The sequence below is a fragment of the Panthera onca genome, chromosome C1 (genome assembly GCF_046562875.1).
Source record: "Panthera onca isolate mPanOnc1 chromosome C1, mPanOnc1 haplotype 2, whole genome shotgun sequence".
Classification (NCBI taxonomy): domain Eukaryota; kingdom Metazoa; phylum Chordata; class Mammalia; order Carnivora; family Felidae; genus Panthera; species Panthera onca.
This window is the reverse complement of record NC_138346.1, coordinates 188102477-188128716: the sequence shown is the minus strand read 5'-3', so window position 1 is coordinate 188128716 and position 26240 is coordinate 188102477. Positions and strand designations below refer to the sequence as shown.

Here is a 26240-nt window from a genome sequence, read left to right as displayed (position 1 = left end):
GGAGGCCACAGTAGAAAAGGTATAGGCTTTGGGTCTGATCCCAGATCTGCCCCACATCACCTGCTGCGTGCTGGACCTCTCAGGTATCACCAGACTTTCTATGCTCTGGTTAAGTTGTAAAATGAGCATACTGTTGCTTCCTTGCCCAGAGGGTAGACAAAGGAGGGTTCGTGCATGTGAAGTGCCTGGCACAGGGTTACCACAGTGGTTACAGTCACAGGCGCAGGGCCAGTAGACCTGGGGTCGATTCCTGGCTTTGTCCTTTATCTGCTGAGTTACGAACCTCAGCAGGACTAGAATTTCTCACTTGTGAAATGGGAATACTAACTACACCTGGCAGGGGTGAGAACTGAGAAAAGGCATGTTTCCATGTCTTGGTGGTAAGGAGGGGAGTACTTTCTAGGGCTGTTCTGAAGATGAACTAAGGTCACAGTTGAAGACTTTGGAAGACTTAGTACTGGGCAGAGCAATTCCTGGGGAAAGGGGCCTTAGGTCCTGGGGCCAGAGGTGCTGTGGTGAGAAAGCACGGAACAGGGAGGAGCCAGTTCAAGACAGGATGTGAGTGGGTAGGAGACAATCTAGGGAGCCAGAACTAGGGAGAAGGCAGCCCCTACCTGGTCTCTGGATGCTTCTGGCCAGACTGGGGCTGACACAGTCACTCGGATCAGAAGCTGTCGTGAGCTTTCCCCCCAACCCCTGCTGTCTCCCAGAGCAGAGCAACTCACCAGCAGTGCCAGCGCGATGGTCATGAGCACAGCACAGCCTGCCATGCCAGCCAGGCCTATGAGGTGCAGGGTCCGCCGGCCAGCTCGTTCCACCACAAACAGCTGTGGGCAGAGACAGAGTCAGTGCCACCCCCTCCTAGTGCCTCTCTGACCACGCCCGCCCCCCATCTAGAGGCTCGTCCCAAGTGTTGAGAAAGCCAAACAGCACTGCCTCCTCCGTGGGGCTCAGCTTAAGGACCACATAGGATCTGAGGGGCAGAGAGCTGACTCCAGGCAGCAGGACAGGGGGTGAGAGCCAGCCCCAGAGAGCCAGACAGCGGAGCATCCTGGCTGTGACTTTGGGCAAGCCGCTGCCCTTCTCTGAGCATCAGTGCCATGGGCTGTTTGATATGAGTAATGAACTTGACAGGTTTGTGAGGACGAGACGACACAGCACTCGGGAAGAACCTGACACACTGCTTGGCTTGCAGTAAATGCTGCCGTTCGGTCACAAGGCCCTGAGGCCACCCTGAGCTGGACCCTGGCAGCTGACCGGTGGTGGGCAATGACGCAGACTCACCGACACGACAGTGAAGGCTGTGTTGACGATGCCGGAGCCAATGGTGGCATACACAGGCTGCTGCACCCCCGCCTTCTCGAAGATACTTGTGGAGTAATAGAAAACCTAAGGGACAGAGAGTTTGTTGGGACTTGGCCAGGTGCCGTGGCTCTTTCCCCACCTCCGTCGCTGTGGGTGTGGGACACGGGTGAGTGTAGAATGAAGGGGACATGTCTGGGTTTTGGTTCTGAAGGAAAGCTGCTCCATTGGAAGGGGCTTGTCCGTTTTAAGTTTGGGATCTGTTCACAGCACACACTTGACCACGGGATTTGGCTGGGCCCAAAGGAAAGGGTGGGTGAGGGGCACTCACAGCGTTGATGCCCGACAGCTGCTGGGACAGCTGCAGGACCACGGCGATGAGGATGGGCTGGCGGTAGGCGGGCGAGCGGAACAGCTCCAGGATGGTGACCTTCTTCTCCCGCATCATCTGCCGACTCTCCTCCTTCATCTCCTGCAGGTCGCGGGTCACGTCAGCCGTCCCGCGCAGCTTCTTCAGCACTGGGGGAACCGGAGGGAAGGTGGGGGTGGCTCAGAGCAGGAAGGAGGCCGGGGCGGGAGGGGGGCTGGGGGGAAGGCAGGGCCCCGCCCGTACCGCTCTTGGCCCGGTTCTCCTCGTTGCGGTTGATGAGCAGGAAGCGGGGGCTCTCGGGGCAGAAGGGCAGCAGGACGCACTGCAGCAGCGCCGGGACGAAGATGACGCTCAACAGCAGGGGCCACAGCTCCTCGCTGCCCATGATGGAGTCCAAGCCAAACACCTGCGGGCAGCAGGGGTGGGGAAAGCCGCCCTGAGCGCCCTAGCCCCGCCCCCACACGGGCCCCGCCCCCCCCAGTGGCCTCCGTGGTGTCAGCGGCCACTTTACCCCAGTGTCCTCATTTGTCACATGAAGAAAGGAGGACCGACCTCACAGCATAAGTGGGAGGACAAATGGCACACGGCATAGGGGCTGTCACTCTGCAGCGGGACAACTTTGGGGAGGGGAAAGGGAAAGCCTTCTAGAGAGAGGGTAATGTATACAAGGAAGGCCTCAAGGCCTGCAGGCAGCAGAGAACCTGGCATGTGGAGGTCCCAGGGGGCTTCCCTGTGGCTGGCTCCCCAGGGGAAGGACAGGTCACGAGGCTGGGACCAGAAGGGTCAAATCATCTGGGACTTGCGCTCACACCAGGGAGGCCTTGGCGGAACTATGAGTGACAGAGTGCTCTCTGGGGCCTGTGCCTACTAGGGTGTGTGCACGAGGCTATCCCTTGCTGCAGGGCTGTGGAAGGCTGGGTGACAACTCTGATCAGGGTGTCATCTGGACACAGGAGAGCCACCAAAGCTGTGGGGTGAGGGCAGTGCTGGGCAAGGAGACCCAGCCCCAGCTTACCTGGGCGATGAGGATGCCAACAACGATGCCCAGCTGGTGCAGGGTGCCCAGGGCCCCACGGAGGGCCGTAGGGGACACCTCCCCCACATACATGGGGACGAAGCCTGTGGTCAGGCCACAGTACACACCGATGATGAAGCGGCCCAGGATCAGCATCTCAAAGGACTTGGCCAGTTTCGAGAAGCCCATGAGCATAGAGGACAGGACGGCCAGCAGGTTTATTATCAGCATTGAGTTCCGTCTGGGGGTGGGGTCACAGGTCAGGTGGGTGCCTGGATCTCCCCAGATTCCCAGGGGCTAGGTCATAGGCAACACCCTGAACAGGCAGGGAAGTCTCCCCCACTCCCATCTGGGATGCCCTGGCCAGGGCCAGGACCCCTTCTGCTCACCGGCCAAAGCGGTTAACAAAAAGGCCCACAGAGAAGGAGCCAATCATGCCTCCTACAGAGAAGATGGCCACGGAGAGGGACCACAGCGTGGTGAGCGTGGTAGGCAAGATGCTCTCCCCATAGCGGTGGATCCAAGTCTGGTTGTAGAACTCTTCAATCACCTGCAGTGGGGGAAGCAGCCTGTTGAGTCGGCCGGGACCCAGCCTCCTTTTCCCCTTGCACTGCACTGCCCCCTCAAAGAGGGCCCAGCACCCGGCCAGACCCCAAACTCACTGCATGTCATTGAGCCAAGTCCCTCCCTTTTGTGGGCCTTAGTTTCCCCAGGTGAGAAACAAGGGGATGGGCTCCATCTCCAGAGTGGCACCAGCTCTCCTGCTTCCCCCAGGTGTGATTTCCAGTGCTCTATGGTTTCATCTGTTCCACAGAACTTGCTGGAGTGGACAGCAAATGACCAATGGTGGAACTTCAGGCACAGAGCAGAGAGAGGTTCAGGGAGAAAGTGCTTCTTCCCACTTGCCCCTTTTCTCTTCAAAGTGCCTAAGGTGCTAGGCCCTGGCCACCTGGGCCCTGTCCCCAAACCCCTGCTGGGAAGGAAATACAGCTGGACAGATGGTTCCACGTTCCAGACGCTCTGGGATGAAGGGAAGGCTCATGGACTTCACGCTCAGGGCCTGTTGTGACCAACCTGCACATAAGACATGCTCCAGAGACTTGTGCAAATTGTTTTCTGACCCCCAGGCCCAGCTATTTGTGGGAGTTACACCCTGAAGGACCCATGGCCTCCTCCCCTCTCCAGGGTGCCGAGCTGGGAGGCATGGGGAAAGCTAAGGACAAGGAAGCAGTTCCAGGAACTGGAAACACCTGTCCTAGAGGCCTGCCCACTACCCCCGCCCCCGCCCAATGGAGGGCCTTACCTGATCCACCGGTTCTGCCTGAGCACGTTCACCCTACTCTAAGGCAACACAGATATACACCCAGTGCCACGGGACTGGCCAGACCCACCCAGCCACATGCGTAGCTGGGCACAGGCCCAACATACCCAGAAACAGCTTCCTGTGTACATGCACCATCACACACACATACTAGTGCTCACACGATCTGAATATTCCCGGCTTCAGCCAGTCACAAACCTGGATGTCCCTCTTTCCCTTCAACCACCTGCAGCTAAAACTTGCGTAGCTAGCCCATCCTGGCACCCCTCTGCACATGCATGCTGCAAGTTCATGTGCACGCAGCAGTATGCAGCCTCTTAACACAACCTGCATGCCACTGCCCTTGAACCTCTCTAATCCTCCCCCAAGCCCCAGGGGTCTAGCAGAAAGGATGAGGTGGGTAAGCCATAATTGCCAAGGGGAGAACGAGGCTCTTGGTCCCAGGAATGCTCATCGAGTATGCTGGGCCTGGCTGCACAGTTGCAACGGGTCCTTGACCTCTACCTTCTTCCTGTCCTGCTGCCATGATCTGTCCCAAGTCTGGAGACACCTGACAGAGGCCGGGCTCTAGGGGGTGAGGACAGATTGACACAGGAATGGGGAGAGGAGAAAGGCAGACCTAAAGATCTTATGTCCCAAGGAAGCCAGACAGAGTGTAGGGCTTAGGAACCTGGACAACAATTGAGTTCAGATCCCAGCTCCACCATTTATCTCAACTGGGACCGAGGGCAAATTATTTCATCTCAAATGGCGACATCAGCAATATCTATTTCATCATGCTGCAGGGGAGTAATGAAACGTAGAGTGCTTACATGGTTCCTGGCACGTTCACTGAGCCAAGGGACCCCACCATGTTCTGGTACTGACCCAAGGGCAGTCAGACCACTGACAAAGTACAACCAACCCTGCATCCCATCATTCAAAATCAAGGCTCCTGTCAGGTATCAGTCTGACCTCCCCACCTAACACCATCTCTACCTTTGCTCTCGGCCTCATTTTCATGCTCTTCATGGTTACTCTGCCTTGAAGGCCCATCCTGCCTTACCATGCTGAAACCTTTTGAGATCCAGCTCAAAGGCTCCCAGGAGTGTGTCCTCCCTGAGCGCAGGGACCCTAGTGGATTCACACTGGGACCTGTCCCAGAGCTGGTGCCAGGGATCCCTGGTGAGTGAATGAAGAGAAGGCCTTAGGCTCTCCTCCTGGGAGCCCCTGCTTCTGCTGGGGGCAGAAAGAAGGCAGATTTTAACAAAACAAAACAAAGTGCTGTGTTCTTCAAGGGATAAAACCAACCCCAGAGGAGGACTGGTTGGGAGCAGTAATGGTCCATTTATCAGGCCCTGCAGAGAACAAGCTGTCCTGGATAAGGGGACTGTCCAGATAAATGACGCTTGCCCCACTAAGGACCCATCATCAGGGTGGAAATCTTTCTCCCTTCGTCACTCTCACTCTGCTGCCCTTGGGGCTCTCCACGGGGGCAGGAAGAGATGTTTGCCCCAGATGGCCTTTAATTGATGCATTCTGTAGTTCTCAGGGTCTTCCTCCACACCCCCGTGGTTCAGATGCTGTCTCAAGAGAACTCTCCACATCCAATTTAAATTTTGCCAAGAAGTCAGCTAATGGAATTGCCTGAATTGTGTGCAGAGTCAACAAGGGCTGAGTAAGGGCTTTCTACCTAAAGGAGCTTAAAGATGTGAGGCTGAGGTTTCTGTTCTGGCTGCTCGGGTCTTTAACCCTCTTCTTGGGGCTGGCTGGAGATGTTGAGGCAGCCAGTAAGAGGACCACAATCCCAGAGGCTCCCTTCCCCCAGTGAAGTGTGCTCCTTGTGGTAACAAGTGAGAGGGACCAAACCTTGTCGAGAGGTAGCTCCTCAATGGCTCATGAGCTCCCCTGCTACTCAGATCAGACCTCTTTATGGGCATGCATAACGGGGAATACCCAGCCCCCTTCACCTTCACCTTGGCCTCAGGCTCATCCTTTCCACCCCCAGCAGCACTTCCTGGCCAAGCTGAGGCTGCGCAGTGAGTTCCTGCCTTCTGATCTGGGGGTCTATGCCCCACGTGGGGCTGAACTGGCCCTTGGCCCAGGAAAGGCAGGGAGTCCCTGGAGAATGGGAAGAACCCTACGTGGGGACAAGTTCTGGGGTCACCATCCACCCAGTCCCTGCCCTCAGCATCCACCCTAGCACTGGCTGAGTGCCCCTAAGCAAAGAAGGGCCTTCTTCCTCAGAAGGATCCCACAGACCCAGTCTCCACTACACAGTCACTGGCAGCCTCTGCAACCCTGGCTCATGTTTGAGGCCTGGCTGGTGCTTCTGAAAGCTCCCACTCCCGTGCTCCCTCCCACCTCACATGCTTTTCACGAGGCTGGAAGACCCTTGATCCTGCCACCGCCCACATCCAATCAGTCACTAGGTCCCGGTCAGTTCGCCCTCTTCATCTATCCTATTCTCTGCCTGTACAGCACCTGCCCTAGGTCTCACCCGGATTCTCCTCCTGACTCCTCCCATCCACCCAACTGATTCTGCCTCCCGTGATTAATTACTCTCCATGGAGCCCTGCACATCAAATGCATCAGGTTTAGCCAGATCTGTCTGTATCTCTGCTCCCTTCCCAACCTATTCCCAACCTCTCTACCCACCGAGGGTCTGTGTGAATGCATGCATGCTGGGCAGAAGTGGGGGGTGCTCCTAGTCAGCTTGAGGGGGGACCGCCATGGCATCAGACTCTCAGGAGTTGAGGGCTATGAAGGATCTCTGTCCAATCACCCCACATTGACCCTAGAGGGCAGATGCCTGCTTAGTGACACTGTAGGAGCCAGCGTGGTGAAGCAGACCTCCTCTGGGCTGCTGAGATCCCTTAGACTGGATGGTTCCCAGTAAAACCTATTCCTCATCCCAGCAGTTCTCAAGAGGGTGGCAGTGGCGGGAGGCTTGCATCACATCTGACTCCTTGGGAATCCCCCCTCCTCCCTCTCCCCACCCGGGCAACTGTGGGAGAAGGACCACACGTCTGCCTGTCTGCAGAGGAAGTTCTGACTTCCTCTGTGTCTGGGCAGTGTCTGTAGTGAGGGCCTGGGCATGAGGCACAGTCTGCTGCCCAGCATACAGAATAAGCGGTTACTTAAGTCACTGTTGTTCTTTCAAGGAGAGAAGCTGCCATCTTCAGAGGAGCATTAAGGACAGACAGGGTTTTCCATTTTTAAAGTGCCTGAAGATATAGCATTATCCTAAGGAATTTATAGTGCAAGAAAGACCTGAAGGAACTAGGGCCCTGCCTCAAGGAGTCTTTCTTCAGACCCTGCCTGGCTGCCCCACTCATAGAGAAACCCAGCAGGTCTGCAGAGCCCCAGGGCACAGGCTTCACCTCGGGGAAGAAAAGCTTTCTAGGCTTCAGAGGAGGAGATTGTCTACCTTACAGGTAGTGAGCTCCCTGTCAGCAGGGAGCATACAAGTCAAAGTTTAGGGCAAAGATTGCTAAACATTTTATGTAAAAGGCTTGACAGAAAATATTAGGGTCTGCTGACCACATATGGCCACAGTTGCTTATTTTTCTTCCCCCGTCTCAATGTAACGTAATTTTCTCCCCCCTTTAAAAACGTAAAAACCATTCTTAGCACATGAGCCATACAAAATCAGCTGCTAGCTGGACCTGGCCTCCCTGCCAACCCTTGATCTAGAGTTCTAGATTACTGCCAAGAGAAGGGGTATGCTTCAGAACCCCCAGCCGGTCTCAACATCCTTCCGTGTAGACTCCTCCAACCCAGGGTCTTCTAGATCATCCTGTGAGGGAGAGTTAGAGCTCCCACCTCAGCTTCTCTTCTCTCTCCCAGATGTTACTGGGGGGCGAAAGGGTTAAAGAGCCACCTAAGCTCTGAGCTCCAGTTAGAAAGAGGAAAGGGCCAGCTTGTCCAGTTCAGTCCCTCAGCCCGGCCTTGACCACGATTTCCTATTCCCTGCTATCCCTTCCCCCACAGCTACCCTCCCTCAGCCCAGAGTTTATGTCTCCATAGCAACTTTCAGCCACACCCCAGGGTCAGCTGAGAGTTCAGAGCAGATGCCACAGGTGGTGTTGGACAGATAGCCCCACCTGCTGGGTCCCCTGGGGCCCCTCCTTGGAGCCTGGGGAAGAGGCCCAGGCAGCCAGATGGAACTGGAAGCTGGGCCCCAAGCCCACAGGAGAGGTTCCCATCACCCATGCTGCTTCTCCAGAACAGCCCTGGCATGGTTTCTCTCTAAACCCAGGCCAGGCCTTCACCCTGGCCTCCTCACTGGTCCCTGATCTCCAGAGTCTCCCCTGCCAGCAGAGAGATCTTCATGTCCCTGCAGGAGCCCTGCTCCCAGCCCTTCTTGGCTCCCCATTGCCCCCTCCCACCCCCACACAGTGACTCCCCCATACCACCCAGGCACCCCACATTGCTGCAATTTCGCTTGTGCTGCTCCTCTGCCTTCTCCCTGGCGAGTTTCAGAGAATACACAAACACTCCTCTGGAGAGCCTTCCTGAAAGTACCCCTCCTCCTCACTGCAGTGGCTCTCAAACATGGGCGGTGTGGCTTTGCAGAGGACATCTGGCTACGTCGGGACATTTTTGGTTGTCGCGCTGGCAAGGATGCTGCTAAACATCCTACAATGCATGGGACAGCCTGCCACAGCACCAAAGAACTATCTGGCCCCAAAGGTGAATGTTGAGAAAAACCCTGCTCTGTGGGCCAGGTACCTTCTCCCTCTCCCTTCTCCACTCCCACAGAGCCTGCCCACGCTTCCATCCACGCTTCTGTCCGTTGTTGCCCCAAGAGCTAACTACAAGGAAACATGTGCTCCCTCTAGACTACATTTCAACACGGGAGACGTCCGATTCATCTGTGTCACTAGGTCCCAGCACAGGGCTAGGGGTAGAAAGAGTTGTCATTAATTGATAAACACGCCATGAATTCGAGGGGCTTAAGCGATGACGTAGCTATGACAGGGCTATAATGGTGTAAGAAAATTATGCAACCATGTGTGGGAAACCGTTGAGATGTCTGTACGTGACTGAGCTTGACTCGGCCTGGAAGTCAGAGTAAGAGGGGGCAGCTGGGTAGCAGTTATAGGTGTGTGAAAGGGTGTTTCAGTGCCCATCTGACTGTAGTATAATTGCCATTCCTTCTACGGTGGTCAAGGATGCAGACTGGAGCCAGACTCCCTGGATTCCAATCCCAGCTCTGCCACGTCCTGGCTGTGTGTCCTTGGTTTAGTCGCTTAACATCTTTGTGTCCCAGTTTCTTATAAAACAGGGATTATAGTGCGTACCTAACAAGGTGATTATAAGAAACAATCGAATTCTGATTTCTGTGCACTTACACAGTAAGCTGTAAGGGTCTGTATTAGTGGAGATGGGTGAAGGCCAGAGGGAACACAGAACTCTCTGGATCTTGACAGAGATAAGGGGAGGCTACCTGGAGCCTGGAGCCCAGTGCAGCCCCAGTGGGCAGAAGTCTGGGCTGAGAAGTGGGCCTCTAGTACTTCCGCTCATAAGCCGGGTCATCTCAGGCAGACTTCGCCTGCTTTCCAGGCCAAGTTCCTCCTTTGTCAAATAAGGAATGCTAAACCAGTGGACCATCAGGCCCCTTCCAGCCCTAACTCTGGCTTCTGAGGATGCTTCATTCTGAGACATGCCCGACACTGTCCCTTGGCCAGGAACACATGGTTTCTAAATGGCCTTTAGTCATCTCTATTGGCAACTCGGCCATTTGGGGAAGGGAGAGGCCGTTCTCTCCACCCAGTATGGTGGTCAGGATGCCTTGTTCATTTATTTGCTCTCTGTGTGGCTGGGCTTCCCTCCTCCTTCCTCCCCAGAAGGCAGGAGGCCTGGCAGGGGCGTCACAGTGATGTGGTCATCACTCCCTGGTGAAGCCTGGAGGCCAGCCGTAGCTCAGCCTCTCACTTTCCAGGTGACCTCATCAGCCTAGTTTCCTCCTTTATAAGAAGGCAAGATAACCCAGCCCCACCCACCTTGTGGGGTGGCCATGAGGAGATGATTTATGGGGAGGTGCTCTGTAAACATTTAAGATAATGTTATGATTAATTAACCACTTCCAGGAGGAAGCCCTTTGGGGCCTTTTTTATGGAGGAGCCCCAGCTTCTGGCATCCTCACCATTAGTGAGGTGCAGGCTCCTCAGGAAAGCAGGCCGACCCGGCCAGCCCAGGGCAGCTTCCTAACAGTCCTAAACAGACAGGGGACATCAGTGTGTGGGCGCAACACTTCTGCCACCACATGACCCCAGTGCCTGGGCCACCTGCCCCTTGAAAGGCTGCCCCCTCCCCCTCTGCATAAGCCTGCCTTCCTCTTTCTCCAGTGGCACCCAGAAGCTCTCCATTAGCTATGTTCTGGATCTTCCCAGGGGTCTCCCCGAGTGCGCAGACCTTGGCACAGCTCCACCCCTGCCCCACCTCCCACTGTCTGGGATAGAGCCTGTAGACCTTGTGGAGCGAAAGTGTCCGCAGGGCTGAGGCAGGGCTGAGTCACTGTGCTCGTCACCCTTACCCTTGTGTCATCCCATCCCCTCTTCGCAGCTTAAGTTTATCACATTGAACCCGCCCCTGCCTGGAAGGACTATGACCAGACTTTCGAGAAGTGTCTGCAACACGGGGAGTCCGAGCACACACCCTGGAAACACCACTCCATTTCAGTGTGTGCACAATCAACTGTGGCCACTCCGGGCCTCGCTGCCTGGCTCCTGAAGTGATCTCTGGACAGGTGTTCACAAATGCTCCCAGAAATGCCCTCTGTGCCGCCCACCAGGCCTGCTAGACGCCCCGGCCAGCTGCCCCTCCCATCCTTCTCAGCTGTTCTCCCCTTCCGTCTGTCTCTAATTAGGCGGGAGGCACTGAGAACCCGAGAACTTCACTGTGGGTTTGTCCGCATCTACAGCCTCAGAAGAATCTCGGGCCCTCCCCGCCCAGTGCCACCCTGGTGCCTCTGCTCCAGCAGCCCCTGAGTCCTGAGACCTCTCCCCAGCTCACCCTCACCCTCTCTGGTGATTCCTTACAGCACATTTAAAAATGAAGTCTTCGCATGGGAAAAAGCATCCCAGCCAGATGACCCCTGCAACCACCACCCTCTTTTCTTCTTTCTCCACTAAGTCTCTTGGAAGAGCCATCTCTAATCTTTCCCATGCCCTCCGCCCTCCTCAACCTGCTGGAGGGAGGTTTCTACCCACATGGCTTCACCCAAACTTTGGTCACCACAGGGTCACCATCCAGTCTTTGGCATTCAGCAATATGGGGCTGACTTGTCCAGGTTAACCTCTGGGGCACCTGATAGCACTCCTTCTTCACCTCATCCATCACCTCCTACTTGACTCTTCCTTCTCTTTTCATTCCAGTCTCTCCAGGACATCTCCTGCTATTTGGATACCAGTGACCAGCGCTCAGGTTTTCTCCAGCTGACCACACGCCCGAGAAACAGACCCCCATGTCCAAGTGCTTCCTGTACATCTCCAAATATGTCACCTCAGTTCTGGCACCTATCAATTATTCCTCCCATACCTGCTCCTCCAGATCCCATATTGCCCAAGCCAGAAACCTAGAAGCCATTTTTTTTTAAATGTTTTTTTATTGAGAGAGCATGGAAGTGGGAGAGGGGCAGAGACGGAGAGAATCCCAAGCAGGCTTCGCACCATCAGTGTGGAGCCTGATGCGGGGCTGGATCTCACGAACTGTGAGATCATGACCTGAGCTGCAATCAAGAGTCAGATACTTAACTGAGAGTCACCCAGGTGCCCCTAGAATCCCTTTTTAAACCCCACTCTTATCCTCACACTGAACTGATGACCAAACCCTGCCCATTCTTCCTGCGTGGTGTTTGTTTTTCCTATCCCTATTCCAAAGCGGCTTTCTTGCTATTTCCTGGTCTCTCATTTCCCATTCTTAGATCCCTCCCACCGCCCAGATGCCCGAATCCTTTCCCTAAAATGCAAATCTGATCATATCTGTCCTCTTCAATGAGTCCCTATTGTCCTCACTCTGAAGTCCCTACTCCTAGCTTGGCCGACTCTTCGGTGCCTACGTGCCCGTCCTGATGGTGCCCTGCCATGCCAGCGGCTGAGATTTTCTAGATGAAATCTACCCACGACGCCCTTTGTAGTCAGGCCTGGGCTTACCTGTTGGCCTCCCCAGCCTTCTTTCTCTTCCCACTCACCCTACAGACACACGAGCCTCTCTCCTCTGCATACCAATCCCTGTTCTGTTTCTGGAAAACACTTCTTCTATCCTGATCTTAGAGTCCCCGTTCTCTCATTAATTCACTAGGTGATAGGTCGAGACATCACTTAATCCAGGAGCTCTGGACTTTGGACACACATTAGGATCAGCAGGGGAGCATTAAACATTCCATGCCCAAACAGCATCCCAGATCAATTACATCAGAATTGGGAGTGTCAGGAGCATCCAGGACACCACAAGTGCAGAACTCAACCTCCCTCTAAGACTGCAGGATTTCCATCTGTAGATTCCCAAAGGGAGTCAGTGTCGAGGCACGCACCTTGGCAAGAGTTGCTCAGAGCACTTAGCTAAAGCAGGGCTTGGTGCTGTTCCAAGCATGGGAGCCATTTCAGACGAGTTTGGAAAAGTCCCGTCACCTCCGCTGCAGCTGAGCATGACTCAGCAGGCCAGGCCTTCCTGGTGACCTGCTCCCGGGCATCAGGCATGGCCCCTCACAGCCACCCTCTGCCTATTTGGAGGAGGACAGCTCTGACTCCCAACACTCCCAGTTCCCCCAGACAGGCCACTGGGCCTCGGGAGCCAGCCACACTCACTTTCTAGCCTCCCCTTCTGCACAATGAATGTGGTCCCGACAGGACTGTCCACTCTCATTTCGTCCTCCCCAGGAAGGTACAGATTTTCCAACTGACATGGCGACTGATCAAGGAGATAGCCTGTGGTTGTGGAAACAGAGTCTGGCTTCCGGAGCCACCATTCACTAGCTATGCGACCTTGAGCCTGTTGGTCATTTCATCTGTCCAGGGCCTCAGTCTTTGGGTCTATGAAATGGGGACTCACCACCCAACCTCATAAACATATGCAAAAGGGCTGGTATAGAGAAGGGACTCCTTACAGTATCCTGTCCTGCCCCTTGACCCCTTTCATCTTCTCTCCTTCCTGAAGCAGGTGGGCTGAGCTGGGGGTGATCACGGGGGACCCTCCCAGTCCTGACATTCAAGGAACAAGTGAGGACGGATCTGGGATGTGCTGTGAGAAGAAGGAAGCAAGCCTTCCTTCCAGCAGACCCCTAATCCCTCTGGTTCCCTAGGATAAGACACCATTTTTGATGTGACTGGCGCTGGGCCTCCAGGGGAAGGAGGCTGTTTCCACATGGAACAGGATGCTTTACGAGGGAGGGTGGTAGGAGCACCTGGTCTGGAGGGCTCCATGGCAGACTAGGGTTGGATACCAGCTCCATCCCTGCCTAGCTGGGGGGATACTGGGCAGGTTTCCTTTCTCTGGCCCCTCTTCCCACCTGCAGGAGGGGAGTGCTGGCTGATTGTTGCCTGCCTGCCTTATAGAGCACTGTGAGCAGCAAGTGAGGTAAGCACCACAAAGCCCTATGTAATCCCAGAGTGTTATGTAAATGGAGCATCATCACACCAAGCATCGTTTTGATTATTAGAAATGTCCGTGTGGGTGCGAGGTTGGTCAAAATGACTTATAAAGACCCCATGATTCTGCAGCCCTGAGATTCCAAGGCCAAAGCCAAGGGTTTTTGACCTTTTCGGGGCCAGAATAATTGGCCGGTGGGAGCAGATGGTGAATTGATGTGAACGACTGACACCCAACAGGCAGGGTGAGCATGTGGGATGTGGGGTGTGCAGTGTGCAGCACAGCAAGCTGGTGTTGATAATCCAAGGAAGGCACGGCACTCACCTTCTGGGGGGCATTGATGACTCCAGTGTTGTAGCCGAACTGCAGGGAGCCGAGCACTGCCCCTCCCACGGCCAGCATGAGGCGGCCAGTCAGCTTCTGCAGAGAAAAAAAACCATACTGTGACAGGCATGTCTGGGCCCAGGTTACAACAGGGCAGGACATGGGCTGGTTCCCTCGTTCAGATATCTGGCCTGACTCCTGGCACCACACCAGCCCTTCTCCCAGGAAACTCGGCCACTTCCTGATCTCAGATGCCTGAACCAGCTCCGGGGACTTCTAGACACTGGGCCGGCCAGACTCGTTCCTGGGGAGAGAGGGGAATTAGGGTCTTCTTTCTTTGCAGCCAGGTCTTGGCACTCCGGAGTCTCATTCCTCTGGTGGAGCCATGCCCTGGGTCCAGGTGGCTCTAGACTGTTTGGGAAGCCCAGGAATCAACTCTCCTAAACAATGGGGGCCAAATTATGTGGGAGGAGCTGCATAGGTAGGGGGAAGCACCCTAGATTTGGACCAGAGAATGCTGCCTTCTGATTCTAGCCCCCCTGCTACTTGTTCTGTGAATTCCAGCAGGCTGTCGCCCATCCTCACTCCTCCCTGGACCCTCGTTTGTTTCTGTGCAAGACGGGAACAGTCATGCCAGTCAGCATTGGAGGTGGGGTCTTGCCCTTTCCTCTCCTCTCCTCCCTCCATTGACGGGGCAGGAAACTGAATCCTGAGAGGCAGAGTAAGTCCCAAATTACTCAGGAGACTGCAAAGAGCCAGACTGGAGCTCAGGGCTCCTGACTCCCTATCTCGTGCCTTTCATGGCAACCATCTGCAGACCATGAGCTTCCCAGGGTTATTTGGACATAGATGACAACAGCAAGGAATGTGCTTTGGAAAAGTACAGGACACCAGGCAAGTAAGAGTATTGGACCAAGGTCTTTCTTCCTTTTTCTTTTTTTCTTTCTTTCTTTCTTTCATATTTATTTATTTAGAGAGAGACAGAGACAGTGTGTGAGAGAGGAGCGGGGGGGGGGGGGGAGGGAGAGAGAGAGAGAGAGAGAGAGAGAGAGAGAGAGAGAGAGAGAATCCCAAGCAGGCTTCACACTCAGTGTGGATGGAGCCGGACACTGGGCTTGATCCCATGACCCTGAGGTCATGACCTGAGCCCAAATCAAGAGTCAAACATTTAACTGACTGAACCACCCAGGCGCCCGTGGCCAAGGTGTTTCAACGGGCAAAGGTCTGGGAGAGAAAAAGGGTGGTGGGTTTTTGTCCCATGGCAGCCTGGGGCATGAAGGCCACAGGCAGGGAAGAGGCCGGCAGGCAGGACAGCCCTAGGTGAGCAAGATGACCTTGCTGGAGAAAGGGAGAGGACTCTTCTTTTCTGGCTTATAAAATGAAAAAGCCAAGGGACACCTGGGTGGCTCAGCTGGTTGAGCATGTGACTGTTGACTTTGGCTTAGGTCACGATCTCAGGGTCGTGTGGGATTGAGCCCCATGTCAGGCTCCGTGCTGAGCACAGAGCCTGCCTGAGATTCATTCTCTCCCCCTCTCTCTGCCCCTTCCCTGTGCACATGTGTGCTCTCTATCAAAAAATAAAAATAAGATAAAATAAAATAAGATAAATAAAATATAATAAAATAAAGAAGCCAAAATGTGACATGAGGCAGGCCCTTAATTGGTTGTGAAAGAATGGAACTGGGGGAGGGGCACCAAAGCAATTGGCATTCACTGTGGGCACCACACACACCCTGGGCTGGGGGCTGGGCGCTAGGGGGGAAGGTTGGGAAGCACTGAGCCACACATGTGGAGGGGAGAGCTGCTTGGCCATGGCCTTCGGCCTCAGTTTCCCCACAGAATCCCGAAGCAGCCCTGACTTCAAGACCCTCACAGAGAGCACTGGGCTTATGGTTAATCAGACAGGTTTCTAGTATGGCCTTTTCATTCCCTAGAAGCTTTCAGGCCAACGATCGCAAAAGCCAAGGTTCTCACATCAGATGCGGAGAAAGAGAAAGAGGCTTTGGCTAGTACAAGTGCACAGGCTGGTCCATTCTTCATCAGATGAGTGCTGAGACCACCTTCCCACTGGCCCACCTGGCCCCTTTCTGGCCCAACTCTGGACATCCCTCCTATGCTGGAGCTTTCCTCATGGCAGAGGCTGGGTGGAAGAGAGACTTTTCATTTTACCCCCTTTTGTGTGGTTTTGAATTTTGAACCATGTGAATGTGTCACCTACTCAGAAGAATTTTTTTGTATAAGCCCCGTGGTTTCATATTACTTAGAACAAAGCATTTAGATAAAAATATAAGTGAAAAATAATACAGATGATAACGTGGATCTGGTAAGAGCCATGCTGGTAGCACAGGAATGAATGACACTGCAGCAGGGGCTCCATGAGAGCTAAGTCCTCGTATTACAGACCCTGTTTTCAGTCTGGCTCTGATGTTCCAGGGGTGTCTGGGCCTCTGAAGTTGTTGCTCTTAGGGCCCTGTTGGGCAGCTGTGGCCTCTGGCAGTAGGGGCTACTGGGAGCCAAAGACAAACCCCTGGGCTGGAATTGCATGGGCAGGTCAAGGTCAAACTCTACTTTAGAAAACCTGCCTACCCACGCCCTGGGTTATATCCACAGCCACCCAGGCAGGCTGCTGCACTAGGACTAATGCTCAGTGGCCCATGCTCCAGGCCCTGGATGAAAGAGGCCCCTGTCCTGACATCAAGGAAGAGGTACCCCAGCAAGTGCAGAGGCCAGAGTGGTCTGAGTTTCAACAGGGGGGTGGGGGAAGGCATTGTGGGAGCCCTGGAGGGAGAGACTTCTAATTTCGCCTGGGGACAATCGAAAGATAGGTTCCCAGGAGGTGACATTGGAGTTGGGCCGTGAAGGACATGCAGACAGTCTGCCAAGTGGGGAAGCAGCGGCAAGACTGCATTCCAGGTAGACAGAACAGTGTGTGCAGGGGAAAGAAGAGGGGCCTGATTCCACCAGATTAAACAGGGAGCGCTCCGTGCAGCTGGGTGCAGCTGGGTGCGAGATACAGGGGGAGGAGCATCACCCACTCCTGGGTAGGCTGCCCCCACCACATCCAGCTTGATCATGGCTGTACTGAGAATCAGGAGACCTGGGCTGAAAGGCCAAGAACTGCTTCCCTTCACTTGGGAGTTGGGATATGTGGAGGCCTCTGGGCCTCGGTTTCCTCACATAGGAAATGGGGATCGGAGTTCTTTCCCTCAAGAGTTGCTGTCAAGTTCTGTATCAGTGGCCATCATGGAGCCTGGCAGGGTTCACCTGACAAGCATTTGCTTGCTGAATCAGGGAAGAATGGGAAGCCACCCTCAATTGGGCCACCAGGGCACCATCTGTCCCCACCAGCTCTGTGGCTGCAACTGAAATGCCGTGATGGAATCATTCATTCCATGTGATTCCACAGATACTTATTTATGTACCAAGCTGATGAACTGCTTGGTGAAAACTTAAGAGAAGGGGAACAAAGCCCACAGCTGTGGCTTTCTTGTGAGGCCTTCTTTAGGAGTGGAGGAGCAACATATTTGGGATCTGTGACCCCCAGCAGCCCATCACCGCCCTGGGGCTGAGGCTACCTTCTAGAACATCCCACACTCTTCCAGGGTTTTTGCCCTTATGTCCTCTGCAGTCTCTAGCTGTGGCTTCTAGCAGTTGGGAATACCCATTTGCTGTTCACCTACCAGTCTGGGAACTCCCTAAAAATGGGACCTGGGTCTTACCCAGCTCTGCAGCCAGAGTGCCCAGGGTCGGGCATGGCACAGAACATTTGTAAAACAGACCACTTTGGAATTTAGCTCTCAGGCAAAACAGGCTCTACGTGTATCCACTTTGCCAGAACAGTACTCATCCTAACAGATTTTAACCCGGCCATTATCGAACCTCTGATGAGTACTGGAACATCAGCTCTGAGAGGCAGAGAAACAGGCTAACAGTAACTCACAACTCCCGGGACCAGAGAGAAAAGATCTCTGAAATTAGGCAGAGTACAAACCCTGACTCTCCTAGGAGCGCCATAGACCTCTCAGTTCAGCAAATGCCCAGGCTCAGAGTCTAGCACAGAGGAGGTCCTCACCCCCTCACCCCGACCAGCCTTATGCCAGTGTGAGGGTCCCAGGGCCCACTGAGGGTTCTCCCCCTCCCAGGGTGTCAGCCTCAGGACCTCTCCTCCTACATGCCGGGATGCCAAATGGCACCGGCCGTGTCGCATCACTTGCTAAGCATTGTGGCCTTTTGACCCATGCCTGTGTGCCCTTCCTCAGCACAGTGCTCCAGCCTTGGGTTTGGCCCTTGGTCAATATTGGCAGAGGGAGGGCATATGGCTACTGCCATTCAGAGGCAGGGCCTTCTCTGCAGGAGGGTCACGGTGCTGGCACGATCCAGACGTTGCTCTCATCCTGGCCTCCTCCCACAGCTTCCCCATGGTTTTGGGAGGTGCACTGAAGCCTAGGACATGGGGAGCTTTTAATGGCTTGGCCCCCAGTTCTAAGGAGGGCGGGAGGGGTTGGTGAGGGAGGGGATTATGGAATCCGTAACAGCTCCTTTTTTATTTATTTTGTGTATGGTTCTGTTTGTTTTTAATTCTGGGCATTAAAAAAGAAGCCCAAGAAATTGCAGAATTCCTGTAGCACTCTTATGCGACAGATGGGGAGCCTAAGGTCAGAGGGCAGAGGCCCAGGATAGTCAGAAAACAAAAGCCAGGGCTGGGACTTGAGTTCTTTGGATTCCTTGACTGGCAGTTTACTCTCTGACCTCTTCCATCCTGCCAAGTCTTTTCACAAAGAAGAGTGATGGGTTACCCCCTCCAAAGCCTAACCTTCAGGTGACCTCAGGCATTTACTCCTCTTGCCGTTTCCTTCAATGCACCCCACGGTGGCCCTGGGGACAGAAGGTACTCATCAATCTTTAAAGCAGAGGGGAAAGGAGGGAGCTGCTGCATTTATCAGTACCAGCAGCACCAGTGAGGGAGGCCCTAGGCGCCATGCCAGGGGCTCACGGGTACTGATTTAAATCACCGTGAACACACGCTGGGGGAGAGATTACTCTGACTTCACAGATAAGAAAACGGGAGGCTCTGAGAGGAAAAAGTAGATAATCAGAAGGTCCTCGGCTTCTGTGAAGCTTCCAGCAGGAGGTCTCTGATGCCAAATCCTATGCCCTTCCTGCTCATGTCCTCCCCCACACCTTGCTTCCGGGTACTCTCCCTGAAGGAAACAAGGTTTCTACCTGGTGCTTCCTATGTAGGTCAAATTCTATTCTAGAAACTTTTGGGCCTTGGCCAGTCTGAGCCAGGACAGCCCAGGCCAGAGCTCAGAAAACTTTGGCCACTTGGGTAGATTTTGCCCTAAGCCAAGGTTGGCAAACTATGGTCTGTTGGCTAAATCTAGCTTGCCAGCTAAGAACGAAGTTTACATTTTTAAGTGGCTGGGAAAAAAAAGACTAATATTTTGTGGTACATGAAAATGATACCAAATTCAAATTTCAGTGACCACTAAGAACATATTATTGGAACACAGTCACACTCATTGATTTATATGTTGTTTATAGCTGCTTTTGCACTACAATGGCACACAGGGACCATATGGCCCACAGAGCAGAAAAAGTTCATCAATCTCTGCCTGAAGCCCTATGTCCTCTGAACGGCTATGTGCAAACCTAACACATGAACTGCACAGGATTTTCAAAGGCTTCCACGTAAAACCGAATCATTCTCTCTAAAAAACCAAAAAGGTGTTTGTCCTAAAATGGGATGTTAAAAGCAAACAAGCAGGGTTGTATGCATGGGCCTTGGTCAGGCCCTGGACATCTGCAGAAACCGACACCCCTGACAGGTACCCATTCAGTAGTGAGACAGGCACCAATTCGACCTTGATGAAATTAATTTGGTAAAACCACGGGAATATGCAGAGGTCCCTGGCAGCAGACAAGTTCAAGTCCCAGCCCCCCCCCCCCGCCCCCGCACTCGCATGACCTTGAAAAAGCCCCTTCCCTTCAGACCTCTTTTTCTCCACAAGAAAGGTTTCCTAATAACACATTACTAAGGGAAGATCATACCTGTATGCCCGTTCCCAACACTACTCTAGTTGATGGGGATTCGGCAATAAACTACAGCAAACCCCTGCCTGCACGGAACTTGATATTTTAGTTGGGGGCGGGCGGGCAGAAAATAAATACCTAAAATACATCAGGCGGTGAGTGGTATGAAGAAAGTGATGGGAGTGCTATGGCTTAATCACAGTGGGATATGCCTGTAATGGAATATTATGCAGCTGTTGATGAAGGGAGCGTCAGGGCAGACTGTTAAGGGAAAAAGCAAGGTGAAAAATAATGTGTAGGATATACATTTTGTGTAAGGAAGGAGAAGAAAATGAACTTGTACAATGGCACTTGGCTTGTAGGGGCAGAGCAAATACACCTGTAAATATTTACCTCTGAGGGGTGGTGGGTGAACAGGATGGGCTGCTCAGAACTATGTAGAGAGTGAGATTCAATCACATAAAAGTCACATTTATAGGCACATATATACACATGCCCAGAAAGAGGTCTGTGAGGGTAAACACCAAACCATTACAACTGGGAGACAACATTCACTCTTTTGCTTTGTATGACTGACTCCATCAGTTCTGTAATTTTTTAAAATCCTCAACCTGACCCAGAGAGGTGGATATGACCCCCACTGCACTTGAGAAAACAAGCTCCAACAGGAGGTGTGTAGCTTGCTTGAGGTCAAGTGGTAGAGCTGTTTCTGATGGATGCCTTCCTCTGCCCCCGGCCCGACTCCCAAATGACAGTGGTGGGCCAGCCGTGGGCTAGGAAATTTGGGCAGATGTCCTGTCCAGCTGAGGCCTCAGTAGCCAAAGGTTCCATAAGCTGGGTGTGGCAAGAGGTCTCTCCCCTTTCAGGATGCTGAAGCCCTCCCCAGGGAGGCGAAAACCAGCAAGGTATTGGTGCTGAGGTCTTAGAGAGGGTGAACTCTGCCCTCATTCTGCCCTGAGTTCAAGGCCTGGGAGCCCTGCTCAGTTACTATAAAACCCCAACATTTATGCATTAGCTACTGCCTCCCTGGCTTGGTGGCCGGATGGCAGAGCCTTGGGCTCCACTCCACCCCTCCCACGGAGGGAGGTAACAATCAGAGGTTTGTTTTGGTGGCCAGGCTTGGGCCTGCCGGCCTGGTCACAGCCTCTGGGAGACCACGAGGCCAACCAGGAGCCTTCTCAGTCTCCACCATCCCTGGGATGCCAGTTACCCAACTGAGTGGCTTTGTCACCTGCGTGCCCAGGAGTGAGGCGGGGGAAGGGTGAGGCTGCAGATCCCAAGCCAATGCTGCACACTTCTCCCTTTGTTCCAGGCCTCCCCAGCTCTGCCAGCCCTGGGGGAGGGGGAACTGAATGCCTGTACCCTTGGAGCCAGAGAAGAGCTCTAGGCCCTATACCTCGTGACCAGGAGGCACTGGGTAAAGCTGAGCTCCCAGAAGTCACAAGCTGATTACGGAGGATTTGGGACTGACCCAGCTCTGGGGCAAGTAGAGTTGGGTCCCCAAATGGCTCAGCATGGGACAAGGATCATCGTGGATATGTTTATACTGTCCGTGCACCCAAAATGACCCAACAAAAGGTCTTCCCACCTCAACAGCCTCCCCCTTGAGTTGGGGCACTTGGCCAGCTTCACCATACCTGCCACGGGGTAGCAGGCTCCACTCCAGGGAAGGAAATCAAGGCTCTGAGGAAAGTCACTTCCCCAAGGTCGTGTTTTTGTGAAGACATGTTTTATTTCCATTCACAGAAGGGTTTCAGCTGTCAAGTTATGTCTAATCCAACTCTTATTTATTTGTTTGTTTAAAAAAAATTGGGGGGGGGGGGAGTGCCTGCTGGCTCAGTCGGTTTTACATAAATAAAAAAATAAGCATTAAAAAAAAAGACTTTTTTTTTCTAAGTTTATTTACTTAGCGCATGGTTAGAGAGAACAAGCTGGGGAGGGGTAGAGAGAGAAGGGGACAGAGGATCCAAACAAGTTCCCTGCTGACAGCAGAGAGCTCGATGCAAACCATGAGATCATTACCTGAGTCAAAGTTGGATGATTAAATGACTGAGCCACCCAGGCACCCAAAAAACTGTTCTTAAAAAAATTTTTTTTAATGTTTCTAAATTTATTTTGAGAGAGAGAGCATGCATGAGCATGGGGGAGGAGCAGAGAGAGGGAGACAGAGAATCCCAAGCAGGCTCCCCACTGTCAGCACAGAACCCGATGAGGGGCTTGAACTCACAAACCATGAGATCATGACCTGAGCCAAAATCAAGAGTCAGACGCTTAACTGACTGAGCCACCCAGGTGCCCCTATGTAATCCACCTTTGAAACTCCTACTGCACCCAGAAGGAGCTTGGCAAGTCCTGGAGTGTGGGAATTCTTGTTCATCTGGGGTGAATGGAGGGTTGGCACAGAACACAAGGGTGTGGAAAAAGCACCTTTTTTTTTTTAATACTGTAGAACGTCACAAGTTTTTTGTGACACCCTTATCTTGGACAAGTTTCTTTCCTTCTCAGGCCTCATTTTCCCCATCTGTCAAACGGAGGGCTGGGTCATGCACCTGAAAGTCCCTTCCTGCTCCAACTTTCCTTTATCCTCTCATGTCTTCCTAGAAAGGCTGGCAGCATGTTTTGCAGTAGAAGGCTCAGTGTGTGACCTTGGGAAAGTCATTTTTCATTGGACGGTGATGTCAATTGTGGCTTGTATCTCCCTCACAGATGAGACAGACGAGACAACACAGCCACATTAGCTGACCCATCTCTGGGCCCAGCACTCCTAGCCAGGTGCTACCTCTGCAACCTGGCTTCCCAACAAACCCTGCTGCAGAAGAATTGGTCAGTGGGATCTTTAATGATTTACCCAACCAACCAACACTCGTGGCCTGGGGATTCTGGGGCTCCCCAAAAGCTCACATTGTCAGAACGCCAGGCTTCTGGACAGACAGAGGCCACCACCCAGGTACAGGTCACCTGGGACCAAGGTAAGTCTAATGCATCATAGGAGTCCAAAGAAGCAAGGAACATTTATGGAGCATCTATGGGGACAGACACATTTTTTTCTGAATTCTTACAGACACTCTAATAAAAAATTACATCACTCTGCAGATGAGGGAACTGAGCTAAACTGGAATTCAAAACCACATCCACGGGACTTCTAAAGTCTAAGCTCTTCATACCACTGAGGAGCTGAGGAGCCCTGCAGATGTCTGATTTCTCCTTCATCTGGAAGGCAAGATAGCAGAGATCCCGCAGAGACCCAGGGCACCACAGGGAACTAGCCAGGAATTCTTCACAAAGGGCTGCATGAGATGTCCCAGGGGAGGGCTCACCTGCTGCCCAAGAGGGGGCATGAGTGAACCCTTGGCTGGGAGGGGAGGCATTCAACCTGTCCCCCCATTCAGTTAAATTCAGCCCCATGCGCAGAGGACACGGTAGAACACAGGGAAGTCAGTTGAATCTATTCTCAGTGATAGGAGATGAAGGGGAACACAGCAGAAAGAACTTCAGGGGCGCCTGGCTGGCTCAGTTGGTGGAGCCTGAACTCCTGACCTTGGGGTTGTGAGTCTGAGCCCCACGGTGGGTGAAGAGGCTACTTTAAAAATCTAAAAAAATTAAAAAATTAAAAAACAAAAAAAACACCAAAAACTTCAGAGTCAGACACGCCTGGTTTAAAAGACCTTGGGTAAGGGCCATAACCCTTCTAGGCCTCAGTCTTAACATCCTGCACAAAAAAGGGCTGTGCTTGCTGACCAAATCAGCAGTCTCCAAAGAAAAAAAGTTTTATTCCAGAATATATACAAATGACCTACACGGGGTTTAGGAGGGGGAAAAAAAGTGTGGTTTTTTACCATAATTGTTACCTGTGTCTTTTTAAATTTCTATTTTATGTAGTCATATAGTCTACTATTGTAACAGGGCTATATACACGAATTTTTAAATAAACCACCGAGAAGGAGGTGCTCCAAAATTATTTACTGATGGGCAGACAGTCAAGTTTGGAGCGTATTGCATGAAAAACACCTACCAGCTACAGCATTGAGAACCAGCTCATACAAGGCAGCCTTTGAGAGTTTAGGCAAACTCCCTTGAGCCCAAAATTCAAGAAAGGCTGTGGTGAAAGGGAGCAGTGGAGACTGAAAGCCCTTTCTGACTAGCCTGGGTTTAGATCCAGCCCCGCCATTTACTAACTGTGTGACTTCAGGAAAATTACCTCCCTTCTCTGAGCTCCAGACCTGTGAACCAGCAGGGCTATATGGAGGGTCAGTGACACCATGGTATTTTAGCCAAGAGCCTAGTAAACTGTAAGTGGCTATTGATTTTCTCCTGCACTTTTCTGTCTCTGCTCAGAATGTTCATTTATCCACTCCACAAATAAACACCCAGGTCCTGCTGAACAGTTCTTACTGTTGAGGAAGTAAAAAAAAAAAAAAAAAAAAAAAAAAAAAAAAGCCATTCTCTTTTACAGAAGACAAACTGAGGCCCAGAGGGGTTAAGTGGCCTATCAGGGCCCTGAGATAAAACAGCAAGTATCTGGACTTGAAGGTCTCAAGCCCTCACCACCAGCTAAAACTCACTTCTTGTTTTATTTTTATTTTGTTATATTCATATCCGAGCATAATGGCTCACCCATGAATGTGGGGTTCCCGACTCAGGGTCTCAACTCAAACCCAAGGGCCAGGGTGGGGTGAAACAAGCTGTCTGGATTCAACAGGTATGAAGGAGATCCTCTGTACCCCTTGAGAGGACAGCCCAGCGTCAGTCAGGCGCCACTCTGCCCAGGCAAGACCCGCTGGGTCCCGCTCACACCTCCACAGCCCATAGGAAGGGCAGTGTAGAGTTCAGTCCTCTCCCCGCCTTCCAGACTTTTTTAAAAAAGGGGTGTGGGGGGGGGGGGGGGAGACACCCTCGTGCCTCCCCCTGCCAAGAAGCTGGGAAAATTCAAGAGGGCGCTTTTCAAATTAAAAAGTCACTTGCAAATACTCTATACAAGGGGGAAGGGAGGGAAGAAACAATGCCCTGCACACAGGAGGAGATCAACAAATATTTGTTGAAAAGGAACCGTTCTGGGAAAGTCACAAAGATCCCCTGCAAGACAAGCCTCTTTACAGATGAAAAAAGAGATCTTATCTAGGCAGTTGTTCTCCCCCCGAGGAAGAGACCACATCTCTTCAGAGTACGGAGTGCCCGCCGGACCCCGGGCTCCTGGCGTGCGCTCCTCTCTCCGTGGCGGCTAGGGACCCCTTCCCGGGCCGGTCCCGAGGGGCTCGCACTCTCTCGGGTGCTCTCTCGACCCGGCCCTCGCCAGCCCCGCCCGAGCAGGGAAACGTGCCACCTTGGAGCTCCTTTCCCCGCTACTTGGCAAAGCTTTGGGGCCTGCACTACGCGGAAAGAAGGGCCTCGGAGGCCGGCTTTCCTTCTCCGCCCTGGAGCCGGGCATCCTGGAGTTGAAACCCCGGCCTGAGAAAAGTGCCCTCCGCCTCGGAACCTCGGAGGACTGGCTCCGGGACCGCGCGAGGCCGTGTCTAGCGCCAAGCAGCAGGCCGCGCGGAGTGCGGCCCCCCGGGAAAGGGGAGCACCGGCTCCGAGCTTGCCGAGTGGGGGCGGGTCCCTCCGCCTCCGCGCGCCGGGGCCGGGGCCGGGCCGGGGGCTCGGCTCGCTCAGCCAATGGGCGCCGCGCTCGAGCCCCCTCCCCCGCCTCGGGAGGAGTCCGCGCGGGGCCTCCGCCGGGGAGATCGTGAGCGACGTGCCGCGCCAGGGCCCTGGGTGCCTTGGCCCCGCCGGGCCGCGTGGACGGCGCGGCGCCCCCGGAAGGAAGCCAGATACTCAATGCGGGCGCCAACTACGCACGCGGCGCCCTCGCGCCCGCCACATCCCGAACCCATCCGCACCCGCGTCCCCTGCCCCGGCAGAGCGCGGCGCTGCAGGCCAGCGCCGAGGAAGGCTCAGAGAGGCGCGCCGCCCGCCTCGGGCGCACAGCGCGGAGGGGCGGCGGGGGAGGTTCGGGCAGGCGGAGGGTCGGAGGGGTCTGCGCCTTTGTTCCGGGCGGGGAGGGCCCGCGCCGCGAGCGCGCGACTCACCTTGCTGCTAGGCTCCATGGCCGCGCTGCGCCGGAGGCTCTGGCAGCGCCGGGTGCGCGGGCGGTGACGGGCGGACGGGCGGCGCTCTCCGATTCAGGCTTCTGCTCCGGTTCCGAGACTCCGACTCTGATTCCGGTCGTTTGGCCTCCTGCTCCTTGGCGAGCTCGTTCCCAAGACCCTCGGCCCACGATCTCCGCGCTAGCCGGGGCTACCTCTAGCTTCTTGCCTCGAGCGCGC

At 53.8% G+C, this 26240-nt stretch overlaps 1 protein-coding gene across 1 annotated transcript in view; it reads right to left on the bottom strand.

Moving 5' to 3' along the window:
- SLC2A1 (solute carrier family 2 member 1) overlaps positions 1 to 26217 on the bottom strand; it is a 28346-nt gene extending 2129 nt beyond the window's left edge. The window contains exons 1-8 of the mRNA XM_060624690.3: positions 26004 to 26217; positions 13906 to 14001; positions 3077 to 3237; positions 2688 to 2928; positions 1916 to 2078; positions 1634 to 1821; positions 1285 to 1389; positions 726 to 827 (exon numbers count right to left, since the gene is read on the bottom strand). Of these exons, the coding sequence (XP_060480673.1) occupies positions 726 to 827; positions 1285 to 1389; positions 1634 to 1821; positions 1916 to 2078; positions 2688 to 2928; positions 3077 to 3237; positions 13906 to 14001; positions 26004 to 26021 (1074 nt within the window). The 5' untranslated portion in view covers positions 26022 to 26217. The remainder of the gene's footprint in view (positions 1 to 725; positions 828 to 1284; positions 1390 to 1633; positions 1822 to 1915; positions 2079 to 2687; positions 2929 to 3076; positions 3238 to 13905; positions 14002 to 26003) is intronic.
- Positions 26218 to 26240: the final 23 nt, after the last annotated feature.